The sequence below is a fragment of the Dermacentor variabilis genome, chromosome 9 (assembly GCF_050947875.1).
Source record: "Dermacentor variabilis isolate Ectoservices chromosome 9, ASM5094787v1, whole genome shotgun sequence".
Taxonomy (NCBI): Eukaryota; Metazoa; Arthropoda; class Arachnida; order Ixodida; family Ixodidae; genus Dermacentor; species Dermacentor variabilis.
Window position 1 is genome coordinate 20,738,717 of NC_134576.1, and position 22,807 is coordinate 20,761,523.

General features: G+C 47.3%; 1 protein-coding gene across 7 annotated transcripts in view; it reads right to left on the reverse strand.

The window, feature by feature from the left end:
• The window catches only part of LOC142592536 (uncharacterized), a 238,163-nt gene that overhangs the window by 12,668 nt on the left and 202,688 nt on the right, over window positions 1-22,807 (reverse strand). For all 7 annotated transcript variants that reach the window (XM_075704033.1, XM_075704029.1, XM_075704027.1 and 4 more), the window contains one exon: window positions 14,056-14,333. In XM_075704033.1, coding sequence (XP_075560148.1) covers window positions 14,056-14,333 — 278 coding nt within the window. The remainder of the gene's footprint in view (window positions 1-14,055; window positions 14,334-22,807) is intronic.

The window sequence follows — 22,807 nt, forward strand, 5'->3', positions numbered from 1 at the left end:
AATGACAGAGCCATCCGTCAATGAACATAAAGCCCTCAATGTTCATTCGGAGAGTGAGCGTCTCTGCCTTCTGCTTCAGAAGGTCTCCAGACACAGGAATCTGCTTCTTGGCTACCGTAGCACGCAACCACACGTGGAGGGCTCCTTCAAGCTTCGGGTGGCTGCCGTATCTAAAATTTTTCCTTTCCAAGCTGTAGCAAGACTTAGTTGTTTCACCAAAAATCTTCATCTTGTTTCACATGTCATCCGAGACCGTCTACATTGAAATATTAAATTCTCAGGCAACTCCACTTTAGAGACCGGCCACTCTAAACTTGCTGCACGATGCCAATCTTTTTCGCCATTGACATGTGGTATATTTAGAAACACGCTTGCCGGCATTCCCCAGCGCCGTCTGCGCAGGCACTGTCGGCGCCATTAGACACTTGACGCTATGTTTCCGTATGCCGCGTTGGATCACCGCAACCTCGACACAGCACACAAAACAAACACCACCGCGCCGTCATGCTGGCACCAGTCGCACAAACTAAAGACGTGACCTACTCGCAGCATTGTGTACGAATAAAGAAACAAATGAGCTACTGGATTTCCTTGGCATGGCTTACTAAGCTGAGACCGGAATTGCTGGAGCCACTCTGCCGGACCAGGCAGAAACAATGATGATGAGTGGAGATTTGCAGTAGTGCTACCTCGTGGGGCAGCAAGGAGGCTCAGTTCAAAACAAAAATGGCGTTCAGCAAGTCGAACCATGCACCGATCAGAGTGGGTGGGGGCAAGTGCCATCGATCGAGTTGGCTCAAGGAGTGTCCGAAGAATCAAACAAGAGGTTGCAAGGTGTCCGAACTTTCGGCAGTCGTTATAAATCATGGTCTACGGGGAGAATGGAAGTGCCACGAAGCAGTCCGAATAATTGAGCATGTCCGAGTTTTTTTGGTCCAAAATATCAGTCGGCAACTGTATACTAGTACAGTGCAGTCCACTTATAATGATATCGAGAAAGACGAAAAATATGATCGTTATAACCGATAATCGCTATATCTGGACTGCAGTTATAGAAAAAAAACGTGGAACATACCTTTGCAGCTCCGAACTCGAATTCGCTACTTGCTCTAAAGAATAGATGATGTAGAAAGTAGGCTGTGAAAAACAAACTATATTTCTAGCGCCAATGACCGTGTCAAGGGTTAGGCGCGCCGAAATAGTCCGAAATCTGCACTTGCTTTTGCGGCAGCTTCAGCTTCACAACCGCGGTGTGCATGGATTCCAGCTGCTGCGCAAACACTGGCTGCAATCCTTTAGCATGCATAAAATCAATTAAGGAGTCGATCGACGACAGTGCACTTTGCGTGGACATCGTGGTCGGGTTCAAGGAGCCACTGCCAATCTCGTTGTCACTGTCGCTGCTGCCATCGCCACCGTCGCACAACTTTGCCGTCTGTCGAGACAGCACATCTTCGGCAATCGCCTCGTCGGTGACCTCATCGCAGAACGAGGCAGCACTGTCTGCAGTCAAAAACTCCTCCATTGACGCACCACCTGTGTCACCAGTAGGAACGAGCTCCGGTTATGTCAGCGGCTTCCACCGTGTTGGTCTCAGTGGGTTGGGGAAGTTCGTCCTGACGCACAAAGCCCGCCTTTTTGAAGCAGTTGTATATGGTTGACTGCTTTACTTCATACCATGCACCATACACGAAGCGCACGGCTTTCAAAAGGCTGATCTTCAGGTCAGGGGGTCCATCAGCATGACCTGACGTGCCAGGAGCTGCGCGGTCAATGGCTAAAATTAGCCACTCCAGCATGCGCCGCTGATACAGGACTTTAAAGTTGGCGATCACGCCGGTGTCTGACGGCTGCAGGCCTGCCGTAGTATTTGGAGGCAGAAACATCAATTCGACAAATGTTAGCTTCGGGTTAATGCTGTGTGCACTACAGCTGTCAAGTAGCAACACTACTTTTCTTCCTTAGCCTTCAATTATAAGGTCGAACTCGAGCAGCCATTCTTCGAACCGGTCACGGGTCATCCACGCCTTCTTATTGCTGCGACAGCGGACCGGGATGTGCTTATTGTTAAAGCACGTTGGCTTCTTTGATCGCCCGATCATGAAAGGCTTGAGACGACGGCTCCCGTCCATGCTAACGCACAGCAACACGGTCATCCTAAGTTTCGAGTGCTTCCCGCCGGGGCATCGATCTCCTTTAAGAGCGTGTCTTCGACGGCAACATATGAAAAAACAGAGCAGTTTCGCCGCAATTATATATGTCCTTCTCCGTGTAGCACTCAAGCACGCCGGGCAGCTTTGTCTGCAGCCACTGCTGCTTTGCCTCTGTGTCCAAAGACGCCGCTTCCCCTACCACGTTTTTGTAAACGATTCCGTGCCGCTCTTTAAAGCACTGAATCCAGCCTCCCCCAGGCTCAATATTTGGGCGTCCCAGAAGAAAAGCGAAGTTTTTCGCTTTGGTGGCAAGTATTGGCCCACTAATAGGCACATTGTGCGCACGGGTAGTGATGAACCACTGGTAAAGCGCCTCTTCAACATCGGCGTACAAAGGGTCTCTAACCCTTTTCCGCTGATCGGCATGGCCGCTGATAGCTCCTGCCTTCACAATCGCGGTGCTCCCAGTTTTCAAGATGGTTGATATCGTCGACTGGGTGAACTCATACTTCTTCACGAGGGCGCTCACCTTGAAGCTGCGTCAAGAGTCCTGCAAAATATCCATCTTCGTGTCAAGCGACACAGCTTTGCGCTTTGTCGGCGCCATCTTCGAACTGGGTTGTTGTACCGTTGGTTGCACGCTGCTTCAGTGGCGTCAGCCTGCTATTGCGAGAGAGAGAGACTTGAGTGCGTGACGGGCGCCACCGCGCCGCTTTGCTTGTTGCTTTTTTTCTCTTTCTCTCTCTTTCAGAGCGACTGTGGCTGACGTGCATGAAGCAGCTAGCGTCATCTTGTGGCGCGCTGCACCTGCTCAGGTACTCTCCGGTGCGCAGGCTGGGCGGGACGCGCCTAGTAACGTTGGGACGCGCAGCATGGTAATGGCGGCAGATACAAACTTAAGGAGGTAAACATCGCCTCATCTCAACATCGTTCGTTTCAGGGAACTAAGCAACGCAAATGTTACGATTATTTTGCACAGAAAAAGCCATCCGGACGGCAAAATTTTGATCGTTATATCCGATATGCGGTGAATAACCTATCGTTATAAATGGTTTTTTCCCCCATAGACCTAATGCATAAAATGACACTCTCATGTCGAACCATCGTTATAACTGATATATCGTTATATGTGGTATCGTTATAAGTGGACTGCACTGTAGTACGAATACCAGCCAGCATGCCCTGGCTGCAGATATATGCCGCATATACTTGCATAATCGATGCACTTTCTCCGTCCAAGAAAACGGAAGCAAAGTTACGGGGGCGTGTTTATTATGCTGGGTATAATTTACGGCAACTTTTTCGCATCAGCAAAAATTGAAAAGTAAGACGGTAATAATTTCAAAAATCCATTAGATAACTTGTCTTTGCATAAAAATACATGTTTACTATTTGCAAACCGTAACAGTGTTTCTATTGCACTTCCCCCTCGTTGGAGTCCCGAGACCTGTCGTCCAGGTCGCTGGCCGCTTCGTCCATATTGTGGTTCTACAACAGCTCATTCTCGCAGCCACTTCCCACTGTCTGCCATTATGATAAGCATCATGTTACAGCGCTGCTTTTCAGCACCCATTGTTTGGACAAGCGCACTGCTTGTGCGCCTCTTTCCTTGGCCCTCCCGCTAATCGGCGTGTCATTATCGATGCCCGATCAGCGTTTCTGTTTTGTGAGCAGACAAACTCTCCGTTGTGTAGCAGGCGTATAACTAGACTTTTGGCCCATCGCACACAGCGAAACCAACGACAGGCAGCAAAGGGAGCAAAAGGCACGCAAATTCAACGCTATGCCCGGCTGTGCTGACCAAAGTGCTGGCCGCCCCTTCTTCACTTAGACTCGCCTGTGTGCCGCACCCAGCCACGCATCCGCGTACACGCTCTCCCACTACGTTAGAGTATAAACTGTGCGAAGTTGGTGTTGCAGAGAGCCCAGTTGCTTGTTTTTTTTCTCTCGAGCCACCTGAGCACCGCCACTGGCGGCAACTATGGGCTAAGAACAGGCTGCATGCTTGCTGCTACCGTTCTCTTGTCCTGGCTTTCTCGCCAGCTTCTCCTTCATCGAACCCCTGCCGGTGTGCCCCCACGGCTGCTAGCGTGAATGTGCAGCCTACATAAACTAGCTGTGGAATATCATTTATGTGATCTCGGCGTTTCTCACTGGGCATCCTTATTAAATATTTCCAACTCAGTGACGCACATCGAGATTAATTGCACTTGCTTTGCTTTACACGCACGAGAGTAAAAGGTTCTAGTCTCCACAAAAAACTGCAGCACGGCCGCTTTACCATGGCACTGCACACAAGCAAAGTTGGGGGTGCAGTTAACATGCGAGGAAAAACAAAAATCCACATTTTCAAGAGCAAAGTTGGGAGTGCGCTTATTATGTGAGTGCATTCATTCCGCGGGAACACGAGGTATACAGAGTTTTTTCAAATCCAATGTCTGCATGTGGGGTTTATATATGCAGCAGTGCAAGGTACATACAGTAGGACCCCGCTCATACATTTCCGGAAAATACTTGAGCAAAAACCGTACTAACCGAGACAACATGCGATCCAATTACTCTGAGCAGAAAAGAAAGTGCGTATCTGGAAAATGTTGGTTTGCGCGTGTGATGATTTCTACTCGTCCTGTCGGTATAAGTAACCATGCTCTCCTGAAATAAAATCTGTCGATATTTTGCGCACAACCTGTTGTCTTTCTTGTCCATGTGAATCCAGCGCTACGACCTCAATTATTCTAATGTGTTGCACAATGGCCACCAGTTTTCTTAAGTCAGCTTTGCTGCAATACATCCGTGTTAACGTTGTTTCACACGGCACAATTTTCACCCGGCAACCAAGCGATTTCTGTCGATCTGCGACTGCTGTCAGTCCTAGCAGCTCTCTACAACTAGGTTCTGCCAAATTGGTCACACCATCACAGAGATCGGCACAATTTTGGAGGGGCCAACAGTAAGCTCAGTGGAAATCGGGCTTTTGTGTTGACGTCTATTTTATGATATGTTGTGCTGCCGTCTCCGCGAAGAGGGAGCACTCGGTAATCGTAAACATAGAACACTATTAACGACCCCAAAGCACACTACTTATTCTATTTTTAAATAAGCAACAACATCAAAACAGATTACCGGTTTCCGTGTTGTTTTATTGTAACACAGGCATGAAAACATTGAGAGCTGGGTTCAATCTTGGACACCGCTCTCGTAGAAATCGTGTTGTTGCCAATGCATGTGAAAGCTGGCAGCGAAGCTCACTCAGTGACGTGTGCGGCAGTAACAATTTTTTTTTTTTTTGTTAGAGTCGCTACACGTGAAACAGCCCATATGCTGTAAACCATATGAATACCACGAAGGCAGTACTGCTTTCGTACAGACGCTTTACAGTGAGCAGTCTGTGCGTCGCACACCGTGGGCCGCCATCCTCCAATGCCTTCTGAATCGAGAGCAAGCACGCATCAGCCACCACTCGAGCAACGTTCCGCCAAGAGGTGATTTACTTAAAATGTGCAATAGCAGAAGGAAGACATGGTCCGTTGTGCGGCAGAGGCTTGAATGCATAAAACGAGACTGTGCAAGCTTCATCCACCTCACCTGCTGTATCTACGACCGTCTGTTATGCATGCCTTTGTGCAAGACCAGTGCAAGAAGCTCTACCACTGCCGCAGGATAGTGAGTTGCCAGCAATGCCAAGCAAACACCCCTTGCAGCAACAGACACCAACATTGGCACAAAATATCACGGAATGTTGAATTTCGATACCGAGTCCTCCGACACGAGTCCTCCGATGCAAGTTCTCCCCTCTACGTCCTCCCCACGCAAGCATGACTGACATACTGAAGCGATTTCACTTTCCATAACAGCCGAGTCAAATGTGGAATAATAGGCGAGGACTGCAAGTTTGCTTTCTGCACTGGGAATATAACAGCAGGCAAGTGATGACTCGGCCCCTTACATTTTTTTTCAAGCGTATGTGAATACGTCTTAATGTGCACTGAAAGTAATTGGAAAACCATTCCTAAGTTATCTCACCAGTGCTGGCGACAAGAATTAAGTGGTCGGAAGCAACTGCCACATTCGGAGCAGGTCGCAAACAGGCATTTTCTGTGCGTGCACATTCCTGGACGAAGTTGTTGCACATAGAGTCAATGATGACAACAGGCGCACGTTCGTAAAAGCCCTGAAAGTGTATCACTGTAAGGAATACAATATAAAGGGTAAAGGCCTTAGACTTTAATCCAATAATTACTAGAACGAACTTTAGTGCTAGTGTTTCCGGGAGCTGCAAACAGGGTGGTTCTGCCAGCATGGGAATGATGGGTAGTGCGTGCATTTGCATAAACTTTGTCCTTATGGCTTCATATGGCATTGCGACTTTGTATACTCATCATTTCAAATAAAGTCATCATCATCAGCAGCCTGACTACGCCCACTGCAGGGCAAAGGCCTCTCACATGCTTCTCGAATTACCCCGGTCATGTGCTAATTGTCGCCAGGTTGTCCCTGCAAACAGTCAGGGTGTCTACCAAGTTGACATTTCCAAATTCCCTGAGTTTTCCAGGTTTTCTCTGAGTGCCTTTGCAAAATTCCCTGGGTGATGCAGAACTAGTTTTATTTAAAGACGAGCTGAAACCATATTGCCCGATGCGGTCATTGGTCCGGAAGCATATAAAAAAAATAAAAAGACGACTTAATCCAATTTGAATACTAAGGAGTAGTGTTCATGTTATTCAAAAAGAAAATAGAAGGGTGGGGTTAGTAAAATGCACAGCAAATAAGATATCTTCGAAAAAAATTGCAAATCGAGTCGGACATTCTCAAATGTGAATAAAAAAGGATATGCATACAAAAGCAAATATTTTCGAATATGAGCTATTTCTATCAACTGATAGCAAGCTTAGTGGTATGAGGCCCGAACTTTGTCACGACTGAGATTCTCTCTCAACAGCTCGTAAGTCAACCTCAAATGTCCTGACATACTCTCAGCCCATGCACGACGCCTCACTGTTATGTTTCACTGCTTTAAAGAGTTTATTTTTTTTTTGCATTAGGGACACTTGCATCTCGGCATCAGCCAACACTTTGTTTTTTGAGCTCAAGCTCCTTCGAAATGGCGGCAGCATGCTTCCTTTCCCGTTCATTCCTCAATGTGCAGGTCTTTTCAGTTCCTGTACTCTTTCTGCCACTCGTTCGCCCCACAGACCATTTGAAGCATCTTTTTTGTCAGTTGCAGAGTCCACATCCGAGTTTTCGAACTCCTTAGGGGCCGCGAACACGTCCGAAAAATCGACCAGTTGGAAAAAATAAATGCATGTCATTTACTGCCCTTAATGGCTCAAACCACCACAGGCACATTCGAAAACGCTCTGAAGGCCTTTCGGGACGTGTATTAGGCATATCGGTGCTCGCACTGCGACAGGAAATACCGATTGCACGCGTGTATAATTAAGGAATACATACTCTGTCCCGTGGCAATTGCCCCTTCCCACGCTTGTTACGCTTCACTGCAATACTTTTGCGCATGCTTCAACAAGTAAGATTTGTATACGGAGGCGAAGCTGACTTTCAGGAACTGGCATTATGCAACACACAGTGCTTTATAAGCCAATCGCGAGGACTGCAAAAGCGGAGTCCGTGCCATTGCTGACAGCAGCGAATTCTTTCAATAAAGAACACGGCACCCAACGGCAAGAAACTTCATAGAGAACTTCGAAGGAGCTAGGCCTAGCGTTGCTCCAGCGTTGGCTACGGCTGCCAGCGGATCTGCGTGCCAGAGCGCCAATTTCAGGCGGCGAGGTAATCAAAATGGAAGCAGTGGCAGCTTTTATTAATACCGTTTCGGACCTGCAGTCACGACAAAACGTCCGGAAAACCGGACGGCGAAGAGTTCTTGCGTACGAAATTATAGGTGTTCTGATACATTGACTCTAGGGAGACGTGGTGGTGCCGCGAAGCCGTCCAAATAATCGGGAATCCGGAAAGTCGGTCGTTGACTGTACACTGACAACTCCTCCAGCCGCTGAGAGGACGTCAAAGACGATTCATTATGATTTCTGTCTGTTGCTCGATCCAGAATTACCGTGAATTTTGACCCTTTCAATAAAATTACAGCTAATTTTCCCTGGTAGAGACACCAATTCCCTGAGTTTTTCCAGACTACTCAAAATACCTGAGAATTCCCGGTTTTCCCGGTTGGTACCCTGAAACTTCTTAATCTCATTCGTCCACCTAACTATCTGCGGCCCCCTGCTACGCTTCCCATCTCTTGGAAGCCAGTCTGTAACCCTTAATGACCATTGGTCATCTTCCCTCCTCATTACGTGCCCTGCCCATGTCCATTTCTTTTTCTTGATTTCAACTAAGATGTCATTAACTCGCATTTGTTCCCTCACCCAATCTTCCCTCTTCTTATCCTGTAACGTTACACCCACCATTGTTCTTTCTATAGCTTGTTGCGTCGTCCTCAATTTAAGTAGAACCCTTTTCGTAAGCCTCTAGGTTTCTGCCCCATAGGCGAGTACTGGTAAGACACAGTTGTTATACACTTTTTTTCTTGAGGGAAAATGGCAACCTGTTGTTCACGATCTGAGAATGCCTGCCAAACACACCCCAGTCCATTCTCATTCTTCTGATTATTTCAGTCTCATGATCTGGATCCGCGGACACTACGTGCCCTAAGTAAATGTATTCCCTTACCACTTCCAGTGCCTCGCTACATATTGTAAACTGCTGTTCCCTTCCGAGGCTGTTAAACATTACTTTAGTTTTCTGCAGATTAATTTTTAGACCCACCCTTCTGCTTTGCCTGTCCAGGTCAGTGAGCATGCATTGCAATTTGTCCCCTGAGTTACTAAGCAAAGCAATATCATCAGCGAATCGTAAGTTACTAAGGTATTCACCGTTAACTCTTATCCCCAATTCTTCCCAATCCAGGTGTCTGAATACCTCCTGTAAACATGCTGTGAATAGCATTGGAGAGATCGTATCTCCCTGCCTGACACCTTTCTTTATTGGGATTTTGTTGCTTTCTTTATGGAGGACTACGGTGGCTGTGGAGCCGCTATAGATATCTTTCTGTATTTTTACATATGGCTCGTCTACACCCTGATTCTGATTAAATAAAGTACCATGTTATAAATAATCACATAAACACCTATAAAATTGTCCGACGGCAGGATTCGAGCACAAGACATCTAGTACAGAAGCCCGATAAGGAAACCATTACATCACGGACGCATGCTCCGACAAGCGGCATAGAACACCCTTATGAATTTCTCGCAGGTACCGTATTTTTTCATTGAAACTGCTAAATATGGTGCATAGCTAGCGCCATCTAGAAAAGTCAGTATCGCAGCCGCTACTAGCCGTGCAACCTGCCAACCGTACACAAGTGAGGTCAACATTTCAACCTGTGTCGTGTCGGCTATATTGGTGGGCGCCGTGGTGTTATCGCGATGGCACCAAGCAGGAGATGCTACTAGAGCGCCGCTTTCAAGCGAAAAGTTGCGATAGCCGCAGAGGCATCGTCGAACCTTCAAGCCGGGCGGGACTTCGGCATCGACGAGAAAAACGGCCGTCGTTGATGGGGACAATGACAGCAGCTTTTTACATGCGCCACAACAAGGATGGCATTTAGCGTACCAAAGAAAGGCCATCACCACGATGTGGAGACAGTTTTGGCTGACTTTGTTCGGACGCAGAGAGCAGCTGCCCTCCCAGTGACAACAGAAGTGCTCCAAGCGAAAGCTAGAGAACTTTCGAGGGAGCGAGGCCTAACGCCAAAGGATTTCAAATCCAGCTGGGGCTGGCTTCAGAATTTCATGAAGCGCTTCGGCTTCCAGCCTCCGACGTCGCACTCCAATCACCCAAAAGGTGCCAAGTGATTTCGAAGAAGAGCTGATAGCTTTTCAGCGCTACGTGCTGCGAAAGAGAGAAGCTGCAGGCTACAACGTTGGGAAAATCGGCAACGCCGACCAGACGGCTGTGTATTTTGATATGCCAGTGGTGTACGCCGTGAATGAAAAGGGTGCCAAGGAGGTGAAGGTGCCATCTGCAGGCTACAAGAAGCAGCGCGCAACTGTGATGCTGTGTTGCACAGCTGACGGACATAAACTCCTTCCTTATATAATATTTGAAAGGAAGACACTGCCTGCTCGAGGAACTTTCCCAAGAAATGTCATTGTGCGGGCAAATGAGAACGGGTGGATGATGGGTGCGATGGTGGAAGAGTGGGTTAAGATTGTGTGGCGAAGGCGTCCAGGGGCCTTTTTGACAAGGAACTCGCTCCTTGTCGTTGACTCTTAACGTGGGCACTTGACCGACAACATGAAGGCTGCACTCGCCCAAGCGAACACGGACCTCGCTGTCATACTGAGCGGCATGACGGGCCATTTGCAGCCACTTGATGTCTGCATCAACAAACCTTTCAAGGATCATCTGCAGAAATATTACAGGGACTGGTTGTCTGATGAAGACCATATGCATCAACGGGCTGCATCAAACGTGCATTACTATCGCAGCTGGCGGACTGGGTAGCTGCAGCTTGGGACGACGTCCCAGGTACTTTGATCGTGTGCGCCTTTAAAAAGTGGAGCATATCTAATGCACTTGACGGTACCGAAGATAGTGCACTGTTTGAAAGTGACAGTGACAAGGAACACAGCGACGAAGACTTTGAATGAGCTCTGCACGTTCAGATTCAATAAATGCTGTTTACATTTTGTGAACGCTGTTCTCGCTTTTTTTGTTCGGCCTGCGTTCGAGGTAATACATTCTTTTTTTGTTGGCTTCGGACTTTAGGGGGTCGGCTTATAATCGAAGTCGGCCTAGATTCGAGTAAATACGGTAAATGAGTGCGTTGAGACGCTTGGCCACCTCTACAGGTTGAAGAAGTGCAATCAGTAGCAATTATGCATGTTCAACCACGTCCTCTGCATTTATACAAGTATAGATTCCTTTGAATTTTACTACAATGAAGGCAGAATAACATCCACAAACACGAAGATCAGACAAATGCATGTATTAACCATCATTCCCGCGGTGATCGCAGCACCAGAGTTCCCTCTAATCTCGGTGGCGATATGCTGGCACTTGCGTCAGATCCACTAACTGCTACGTCCACGCATCATCAGCTGCTAATACCAAAATTAGACAGCCCTGCAGCTTTGCCACAATGGCTGCAGTGGTATATACAGTAAAACCTTGTAAATTCCAAGTCTGCCAGACTGCGAAAAATCTTCAAATTAGGCAGATTATTTAATTTAATGAACAGAAAAGTAGAACTCAGAATAGAAGGGCAAAACTGCACAACACAAGCATGTAGCATTTATTTTCTATATAGCATAACTACTTTAAGTACTGTAAAATTCCAAGCGAATGCATCCCCCCCCCTCCTAAGCAAGTCATAATTACTGGCAATATGGGGGGAGGGGCTATTCAAGATGGCAGCGACAAAATTTTCCTGCCAGAAAAAGAAAACACAGTGGGCATTGATCTAAGATTTTATTTAACATGAACTTTACTAAGCCAACAATTTGTTAGCGCTGATCATCACTCTCAAAATCATCAAATGACTCTTCAGAGTCGGTCGGAAAAAAAAAGTTCGCAGTATTTCGCTTGAAGTCCATGCTCAAACATGTTTAGCACTAGTGGGACTTCCGATACAAGCTCGGCTGCAGTGCATGGCTGCCGACGGCGGATAGCGAACCGCGGCTCAGTCGTGCTCACATAGCAGCTGATGTCGCTGTAAATATCGGCATGTTTTCTTCTTCGTGTGAAATTATTGCAAGGAGAGGGTAAAGCAGCAACAACAGTAAGAAAACATTGCTACTGGGGAGTGTCGGCGGTTCGTTCAAAAGCGCCGTCCACTGCAGATTTAAAGTGAACCGAAAAAGGCCTAGTGACAATATCGGTGGCGAGCGATCAGCGATGGTGAGGCTGCCGGGAAACCAGAGCATAGCTGTGACCACTTCTCTGTCGCTGCTTAGCCACGTCGCCGTGCCACAGGATCCATATGTGTTTTTGCCTACTACAAGAGAGTGAGTCAGAGCGTCATCATCGAGAATAAATGTGCCACCTTTGCTTTTCCATTTCTGTTTTTTCTTGTGCAAATACCATACCAGCTGCATAGCATGTGTTGTCACGTTTTCTCCATTGCTGGTGTGTTGTGTGTGTACAATTCTCAAACACCTGAAAAACCACGGCCAGATTTTACGATGATGGCTACCATCATGATGGTAGCCATCATCGTCTAAAGTAAGATGGCCGGCCGTCATCATGATGGCCTACCATCGTCAAATGGCACATTGTCGGTGACTTTGTCCTCCACGTAAGCATATAATGTCTCCAGAAAGTTCAAGTAGTAGCCATCATCCGAGTCCAATCTTGAACGCCATGCGTTTATGTACTGCAAGTGCCTGCAGCAACCAATGTGAGTAGATAGCAAGAATGGCACACCATCGATTGAGCAAGCGCTAGGTTCTGCTATGTCGGTGCTGGTGAGCCGTACTGCTATGCGAAGTGCTTGCATTGTGTGGCTGTGCAGTTTAGTTATGTGTTATATGGATGTGTCACACAGTACTATGTAACAAGCACACCTTTCCATTTGCCAGCGAGACTGCTGTTGGACAGCTGTAAGCGAACTGCAAACTGCGTGCGGCGAGTTGCTGTGTCGCTAACGGGGACGCCCCCCAACTACAAAAAATAAAAAGAAATAAAAATAAGAAAGCCACAGAAACAACTTTTTGTGAACTGTGAACTGGATGTGGCAGGCCAGTGTTGCCTCGGCACAGTGCATGATAAGAGCGTGAAGCAGGGAGGGGTGGTGGTGGGGGGCGCTTGTTCGGAATTTTACGGTAATCATGAATGCGGGACTGCTTGGAATGGTAGTTCGCTGTGCCAAGGGTCAAGATGTCTAGCCCATTAATCCTTTGCAGCATCTCACAGTCACTGCCTTTACACTCAATAAAGCTGCAGACAACACGATAACCAGGGCTAAAGAGTCCCTACCATCGTCTACTCGCACACTGTCGGCGACTTTGTCCTCCACGTAAGCATATAATGTCTCCAGGAAGTTCATGTAGTCAGCATAGTCTGGCACTCAGTTGCCATCATCGTAAACTAACAGAAACATGCATGTGGCCATGGTTTTTCAGGTGGTAGAGAATTGTACACACACAACACACCAGCAATGGAGAAAACGTGACAACACATGCTATGCAGCTGGTATGATACCTGCACAAGGAAAACCAGAAATGGAAAAGCAAAGGTGGCACATTATTCCCGATGATGATGCTCTAACTCGCTCTCTTGTAGTAGGCAAAAACACATAACTAAACTGCACAGCCACACAATGCAAGGACTTCGCATAGCAGTACGGCTCATCAGCACCGACATAGCAGAACCTAGCGCTTGCTCAATCGATGGTGTGCCATTCTTGCTATCTAGTCACATTGATTGCTTCAGGCACTTGCAATACATAAACGCATGGCGTTCAAGATTGGACTCCGAGAGCTGTCGCTGCTGCAATTAGGACACAAATTAAATTTCTCAGTGAAAGCAATCGCAGAAGCAGGAAACATGTCATCACTGCCATATTTCTGACAGCATTTCCGAGACATGTGAAGTCGTAAGCTCGTAGCAGCGCGCCAGTCTCAAGATCCACAATCGGAAACTATGAATTATCCTTATAGATGCATGCAAGCTTTTCAAGTTATCCGGTACACCTCGTACTGCAAATTATGGAACTGCACGAATTCTACAAAATAATGGATTTTCAAATAAATCGAAATGAAATTATTCAGGTTTTACTGTACTACTCATTTATAAAAAGCTTAGCTAAAGTGAAGTTTCATCATTGCAGTCGGTCTCCTCCACCAATGAGTGGAAAGAAAGAGCCGCTTGTTAAACGCACCTTGTGCCGTCGGTAGGCCTGGTGCTTGAGCAGTGCGCCATCCGATTCTAGCACCAGCATCTTCACGGGGGCAGTGGCGGTTGCCATGGCAGAAGGATTGAAGTGAGGGCATGGCAGCTGTGCCATGGCCATGGCCCAGTCATGCGTGACGTGCGCATGACCGACTGCCGCCTCGTCCCACTCGACCCGCACGCCCAGCTCCCTCCGGAGCAGCTCACACAGCTGGGTCACCGCCGCCACGTGGGGCTCGCTGTCACGCGAGTACACCACCTTCACCACTGCATGGTTGGCAGGGAAAGCACAGTCAATGTGATGCATGTTTTCATTAAGTCAGATGTCACAACCAACAAACTACAGCTAGTTGGGTGAGTCGATACAATTGAATGTTCACTTACAGCACGAATGAAACAGACTAGAGACTAAGGAAGGACAACGCAGCACGAGCACTGACAGAAAGTTTGGATTACTTTTAACAACAGGCTGACATAAAAGCGCTACAAGAAGAAACAAGATGGAAACACACAAGTTGGCAGGACAAAGCACGATTGACAAATGTTTATTTTTCGTACATTCGTCAAATTTATATGGGTGCATGACAGGCACCAAATCAAAGGAACATCACGCACCCCTACATCATATCGTTGTTCTGCACTCTGGCAATCAAATGAATTTCCACATGCGACAAGCAGGCAGATGGTGAACCCACACATTTTTCTGTGCATTCAAAAACTATTCTTTCCATATCGTCTTTTATTCACTGTAAGGTTCTTGTTCTGGAAGATTCCAGTGTGCATGAGCATTGATTACGGTGCATAGCTAGGTCCTCGGAGTAAGTTACCTGTTTACAATCGTTTTTATGGGCATAAAAGCAATCGCAAGTGAGCATAACAACAATTATAAGGAAGTAACTCACTCCGGAAACCTAGCTACACACAGTAATCAATGCGCATGTGCACCGGGGAATGCCTAAACAAAAATCTTACGGTGAATCAAAGACTACAACGAAAAAAAAAAAAAAAAATTCTAAATCCACAGTCATGGCTTGAGTGGGAGCAGAAAAATGTGTGAGTGCAACATCTACCTGTTTGTTGCATATGGAAATTGCTTTCATTGCTGGAGCGTAGAAGAATATGGGGTAGGGGTGCGTGATGGTCTATAAATTTCTTGCCTATCATTACCCCTATAAATTTGACAAACCTACGAAAAATAAACAGTCGTGCTTTGTCCTGTCGACTTGTGTTTCCATCTTGTTTCTTCATTTAGTGCTTTTATGTCAGCATGTTCTTAAAAGAAATCAAAAGTAACCAACTATTTATTGTTCTGTTGAAAGTTTGGAGGTGAGACATACCCTGAATCAAGGCGAGTCAGTCCTAACTGGACAGATGGGAGCTTGATGCCATCGCAAGCACCCTAAGCACTACCGAGACAGATGCTGCGCTACTGGAGCCAGCAGTGGAGCCATAAGTGGGGCCAGGCGAGCGTGTGCTGACCACCCAAGTTTGAATTATCTGGCAAAGGCCAATTTCAGGATTTTAGTAATGAAAGTTTAGGCCCATAAGTAAGCCTCGGCACCAGCCAGGAGCTTCGGTCAGGATTGAATTAAACCAAAAATTGAATTAAGCAGAGCCAAATTAAAGTAAGTCTGTTGTAATTACAGTAAAACCTCAATATAACGAACCTCGATGTAATGAAATCCACAATGTAAAACACTATTTTTATTTCCTGATCTTAGTTTGAGAACTGTGCATTTCTTTTCGCGGTTTAACAAAGTTTTGACTCATTTCAACCCCGTACTTGGAGCATGTATGGCTGGTAAATCTAGCAAAAAGCTATAAAAATGTGGTGCCTGCAGTGGAATTGCATCAGCAGTACAGCGCTAACTCGCACTTTTGCTCGCCTATGCGTTTGGTGACTTCGTTGACTAGTGTATGCATTGCAATCAATATATTAGCAATTACTCTTCTTGAGGCGACTTTGACGGCACTTATTCGGCGATGTCACATGTAGTCATCAGAAGAATTAATGATCACTTCGACATGAGCAGACATCGCACCATGTAGATTTGTTTGAGATTTAAGTCTGCACTTACAATGTGTGCCAATTACTGAGGTACAGAAGCAGTATTACATCAAGGGCAGAATTTAAAAAATGTTCGAGGCATCGCATTACTAAATAAAACCGAGCAGCTAGTTAATATGAGCTCCACTTCGTGCAAATGGGGTTCATTGCGTTTGTTTGTGGAATGCACCTGGCATGCATGTGGACCGAGTTGTCGCAAACACTGGTAACATCATGTTCATATCCGCTCCCATAGATGCCAGCTTCTTTTCTGCAGCTGTCACAGCAGAAGAAGCAGCCTGGCATACGAACAAAGGAGAAATGGCAGCTGTGAACTTCAGCCATCCTGCGCTCGGGAGCAAAACTGCTCCCGAGCGCAGTTTTGGAAATGCTCGCTAGGTGGCTATCAGTGGCACCTCTACAAGTGGTGCCCTACACGTATACTTAGAATCTATGGAAAATAGCAACAGCACGAGCCAAGAGCCAACAGCGACGTTTTCGTGCTCATACGGTGACGACCGATAAACTGATGGGTTGATGGGCAAAATTCCTAATTTTAGGGCTTTCACTATAACGACCTTTCAGAATAAAGAACAATTTGCCACAGTCCCCTCAAGTTTTTTATATTGAGACTTAACGGTATTGATGTTTACTTGCTTTTAAAAAGCAGCGCTGCAAAGTTGAACCACAGGGATGTGAATTGTACATACAAAGCGCACCTATCGACTGTTTGTGAAACCAAATAGAAGGCGCACATCAAGGGCAACAACAAGCGAGAGCCTGGAGCTGCAAGTAGAGCACTGGGGAAGGAGTGGGTTTCCAGCTACAGTTACAGTGGCAGTGGCGGAAAGTTGCCTGAAGGCAATCAAGGGAAACCGCAAGCAACCAATACAGTAGCCGACTGATTTTCTGGACCTCGCAGGAACTGAAAAATAGTCTGAAAAATCGGTCAGAAAATAGACATTCATAAGGCTTAGAGCAGCTCGAGAAAATCCCTAATAATGCCCTGCCTTCGAGGGCAGGGCATCATGTCAAGGCAATCAGATTTGTTTAGATTTGCGCAAGAGTGACGTCGTCTCCGCATACAGTTGACAAGAGCGTCACTCCATTAGCGATCTCTGTTGGCGAAGATCTCCATAGAGATAGAAGAAACAAGTCACGTTTTTTCGCACCACTTGGCTCTCGTGAAGGCACAGGAGGTGGTGCCGATCACACAAATGGGAAGCTGCACAAACACGCATGCCGATCACACAGATCCCAAGCTGCACAAAAACGCACAAAGGCGCAACGTCTCCGAGACACAACGGCTCTCTGGACATCCCGTGCAAAATAGCAACAGAAACTTAAAGAAGAAAGAAAGAAAAAAACTGTTCCAGTGTTAAGTGACTATGGCAATAGTGCTGACTGAAAAAAAGATAATAAAGAAAGAAGTGCCGTTGCCTAGGGCGTTTTGTCGGCCAAGAACGAGCGGGCATGGCCTTCGATACGTGGGGATCACATGTGCGTCCCAATCTTGAAGGCTATAGAGCGGGCTATTCGAAGCCAAGCCTGGCCAAGCCAGCGTAAAATCCAACATGGCGGTCTCCAAGATCGGGTAGCGTGGCTCGGAACGGGTAATTTAGTCCGGAAAATTAAAATTTGGCACCCAAACTCATTCGAAAAATCAGTCGTGAGAATGCATTAGCTCTATGGAAACCCTGACGGTGCATTTATGAACTCAGAAATATCCAACAAGTTTGAATTTTTAGAGTCCAAAAAAATCCAACGGCTGCTGTATTGTTTTGCCTTACATACACACGGTAGCCCACAGGTTAAAAAATGTGGCTTTCCATTATGATGTGCCGGTAGTATTTTCAATGCCAAGGAAGATGACAGGTATGTGTAAAAAAGTGAACATAGAGACCAGTGATAGAGACCTTAAAGTAGCAGAATGTGGTGTCCTATATGTAAATTCGTTGACTAAAACGTAGGGGTGGTATACAGGGTCTCCCTGTCTTGTGGAGCACCCTACATTGGATAGATGGGCAGGTGCCTCAATAAGAGGCTTCAACAGTTTTAGCAAGCAGCAAAAACATGCTTAGGACAGTTCTAGAAGCCTACAGCATGCTTTCAGGAAAGTACGGCTTATGCCTAAGTTCACCGTAAATCGCACTCATGGACAACCTATCCTAGGAAACCAGGAAAAAAACGTGGAGCATGCACACAACTTAGAATTCGGCTTAATCAGTTCTTTAAGAGAGGTATTAATAGATGGGCTGCACGTGTCAAGGTCAGTTTATGCATAACTCTTTGTGCATGGCGTTGTTGCCCACAAGATACGCCCCTTATTTGTTTTAATAAACAGTTGATAGATGCGCATCGTATGTGCCGTTCTCATCCCTGTGGTTCAACTTTGCAGCGCTGCTTTTTAAACACAAGCATGATGTTTGTGAGGATGCTTGACTCTCACGTCCGCTGACGATTTCCCCGTATGGCTCTCGCATCCCCTGTAGTCTGGCTTGTCCCCATAGCAGGGCACCGGCGGCAGTCGGTGTGGTGACAACAAATTACGAGAGATAGTGCGAGTGTTGCGCTGCTGGCGCTGCCTGACAGCGGGGTTAGTCAGGAGCGACAGTCGGGCGTGGATGTCCCACGCATGCACCGATCTGCGAGACCATCTCGCGAGGTCTCTAGGATGCCGGAATAGATGAACATGATGCGTTGGGGCGTGATTTTGTAGAAATGACTTTGTTCATGCCAATGCCTTCTCGCGTGATGTCATCGATTTTGGAAATTGCGGTTGCATAGGCACGACATTTCTTGGATCGTCCAATCAGAAGCTCCCTTCATTGGCCGGATGTTTCTTTCATGTCCTCTTCTCTTTTTCCGGGGCTGTATAGCAAATTTGTTTTGTAAAACGGCACTTAATAAAAGCGGACTTCCATGCTGCGTAAAGCAAATTCATTTTGTTACCTTACAACACAAAAGCTGCCGCAGCCCAAAGAAATGCAAACGCAAGTACTCTATTTTCGAAGCCGTAGCCACATAGTAGTCGGATGTGCATCCAATCCATGCCATTGAGCGCACGCAAAATGGCAGCTTCTGTTTACCCGAACAGCTGACAGCCCCTAGCGTGTCCGTAATTGCGCCCCCCCCCCTTGATATACAGGATTAAGGTGAGTAACTATTGCTCGTGTAGTGCTTGCATTGTCATGTGGTTTTCGCTGCATGTCTGAAGTGTGATAATTTCTTCTTTAGGAAGGGCCAAGAATTATCCGTAGCACCCGAGGTCAAACTTTGTAACATAGTGGATCGAGAACTGTCAAGGCACTTTCCATAGGGCACCGCCATGACAGAACGATAGCTTCGCCAAAGTTATCGCTGCATCGGTAATACTTCCTGCACTGATATGCTCCGAGAAAGAAGCTGCTACAATGTTAAATGTGAGTAGTGACTTCACCTTTTTTTAGATTAGTGGTATAAAAAGGCAGAAATAATGAATTCGTAGTGAGCACTTTATGCAGGCGCTTAGCTTAGACAGACTGTTTGCCTCGAAATTTCTTACTGTGCTGCGGGCCGACTGAAATTCCCAAGTTGACAAAGAGAAAATGGCAGCAAAAGGGCTGTGGGTGTCAAAAGAGCAGGCGGCTATTCTCGTGCAGTTCATCGAGCAGCACCCATACCTGGCGAGAGCTTCTACAGAGTTCTCGCCACGTATGACTGCTGCTCGAAAAAACAAACTGTGGGAGGAGGTGGCGGCAGTCCTTAACGCACAGAGGCCAGCCGTAAAGACCACCAGCCATTGGCGCAACCATTGGGCCAAGATGGCCCATAAAGTGAAAAAAGAAGCGGCCAGGGCCGCAAGCGAGAAGAGGTGAGCTTCTAATGATGCTGACAGTAACGCCGTTTCACGTTGTCGTTATTGTTGCCGTGTTTGCAGGGCTACTGGAGGTGGCAAAGTGAATGGCGCTGACGGCCGCGTCCTCGACGTCCTTATGAGGACAGGAGGGGTCCTTGTTTCCCCCGCCCCCCCAGTTCTTCTTCGCCGACAGCAAGGTGCGTACATTGGATTTAAAAAAGTGTTGTTTGTGTGACCTGCTGTGGCCTCACAAATTTTCAGCACTACATTGTAACACAATATTGCAAAATGTTTTAAGCCCTTTTTTTGTGCAAGTGACAATATAGGTTATGTACTCTGAGCAGCAGCTTGTGTACATGATGCGCATTGCACACACTGCTCGCAATGTCCGGACACTACTCTGACTGCAGGACACAAGTTCAGAGGAAGCTGCAGGGCCCAGCGGTTCCCGCAGACATCCACCAGCGACAAATGCCTTCGTGGTGTCGGGCCCTGCAGCTGTTGCTGGGCCAAGTGGCCTTACACTTAAGGCAGTGACCTAGCTTTTGTAGTAGCATTGTTGTTTGCAGTTGCTGTATGATCTTGCTATGAAGTAAAGTATGTCACTGTGCTGTTATTACCTTTGTGTCCAGCATCCAGCTCTTATTCATGGAGGAGAAATGAAAGACTGCAAATGACATGATGTTGTAATAGAGATTCCTTGTGCTTCTTATACGTTACTGCTACCAGCAACTTTCTGTGACATCTTTTGCTCTTACTACCTGTTTTGTGTATCATTATTGTAGCTATGCAGCTATAATGACATTTCAAAGTGACTGGTTAGGACAATCAATCTGTGTGGGTCGGATAACAGTGAATGAGCAGTCTTTGCTTTTGCCTTGCATGAAGAGCCACCGGCTATCCCCCAGGTGCTGCGGCCTACCCCCAGGTACCTCAGCCTATCCCCCAGGTGCCGCGGCCTACCACCCAGGTGTCACAGCCAACCCCACAGTTGCCACAGCCTACCCCCCAGGTGCCGCAGCCTACCCCTCGAGAGCCATGGGCACCCCGTAGACAGCCCAGATAGCAGGAACTCGAGGGTGCTGTGGTGACGGCTACTGCCGAATACGTTTGCCAGGGCCAGTTGGCGAAAGCCAGAGCTCAAGAGGACGCCCGCTTCCGCCAACAAATGCTGGAGCAAAACCGGCAGGTATATGTAAGGCCACAGATATATATTTTTCTGCGTATGAAATTGATGAGCATATAACGTTTCTAAAGATTATATTAATCAGTGAACAAGTATAACGTATACGTGTAGTCCTGTGGTGATATCTTGTACACATTCGCGTGATATAACATGTGTAAATATCTACGCAATTATGTGGCAAAAAGAAAAAAGTGGCGTTAAGTTCAAGGAAGCAGTTATAGCAACGTAACACATCTTAATGGAATGCGACGGCACAAATTTGATGGGCCAGAAAGATATTTCCAGTGTTTGAATATACAATGACAAGACAATAGCCTGCAAATGCGGATGAATGCAACACACGAAGGCCTTGTTACCGAGCTTCTGTAATTAAACTAATTACACATCTTTGCTAACAGCACCACAAGGCCCACGTGCAGAGCCTGCGGCAGCACCACGAGGCCCACATGGAGAGCCTGCGGCACCTTAGGGAGGAGGTGGCAGGAATGCGGGAAGTGCAGCCGCAGCGCATCGAAGTGCAGCGGCAGCGTCTCGAAGTGGCGTGTCGGTCGCACGAGACCAACGAGCGCTTGCTTCAGCTGCTGCTGGCTGCACTGGGGCATGGTGGCAGCCAAGCCCCTCCCCCCTCTCAGGCCCCACATAATTAAAGGAAGCAAAGGTAGCATAGGCAAGGAATTTGTAACTTATCTTAAAATTTGCTGATGTATTAATGATATGAAGAGCGAATATTGCTAGTTTGCAAATAAATAATTGCTGAAGTCACCCTTTATTGCAACTATAAGTAGCATAGCCATTGCAGCATGAATTTTTTCTTCAACGTTTACTTCACCAATAAGAGCGTGCGCACCACCAGGCTCACCTGCAAAAGTGCCAGTAGGCCCGGTGTGTGCAAGCATTCCGACTGTGGCACTGCAATTTTGAAGTGCCTAGTTATTGTCATGTCAATTTAAGCACGATGCCACACGGCAAGCGGTCTACAATTTAATCCTTGTCATCGAATGCCGCCGCGCGATAAAGGCTATGAGGCAGCTGTCTACGCATCCGATGACACCGGGGATAGCGCCACGCTGAAGGAAACCCTCCTTCACGGCTGCCTTTTCCTCGGCTGTCTTTGGAAAATGGACCCACTTGTTGTGGGCCCCTGCATACACGACAGCCTCTGCCACTCGTCGCACGCACTCGCTCACCGTCGACTGCGACACACGGATCGTCTCCTCGCTCCCAACGAACGCTTGGAAGCTCCCGGTAGCAAAGCGCAGCGCACACAACACTTTCCGCTCCACCGGCAGTCCCGTCGCTCGCTCAGCTTCTAGTTCCCCCGCCAGTTCCTCGCACAACAATCACACCGTTCCCTTCGAGAGGCGAAAACGCCGTCGAAAATGGTCATCCGGCATGTCAAACGCGTCGTCTGGCTCCCCGTGTTCACGTCGGCGACGGCAAAGAGCCACGGCCATAGCGATGAGAGGGGCGGCCATTTTTTTATGCCTTCGGAAATGACCCTGCCTCTGGCCGTGCTAAAAATCCGTGCCTTATGCTCCGCATGAGTGTGTCAACGTCACTATGACGATTACAGTTTTCGCGGGTTCCTGACGTCGCGTGATTGACAGACAAAATGGGCGCGGCCCGGTCATTTTCGATCAATGGCTACGTGGTGATGGCGGCAAAAGGCA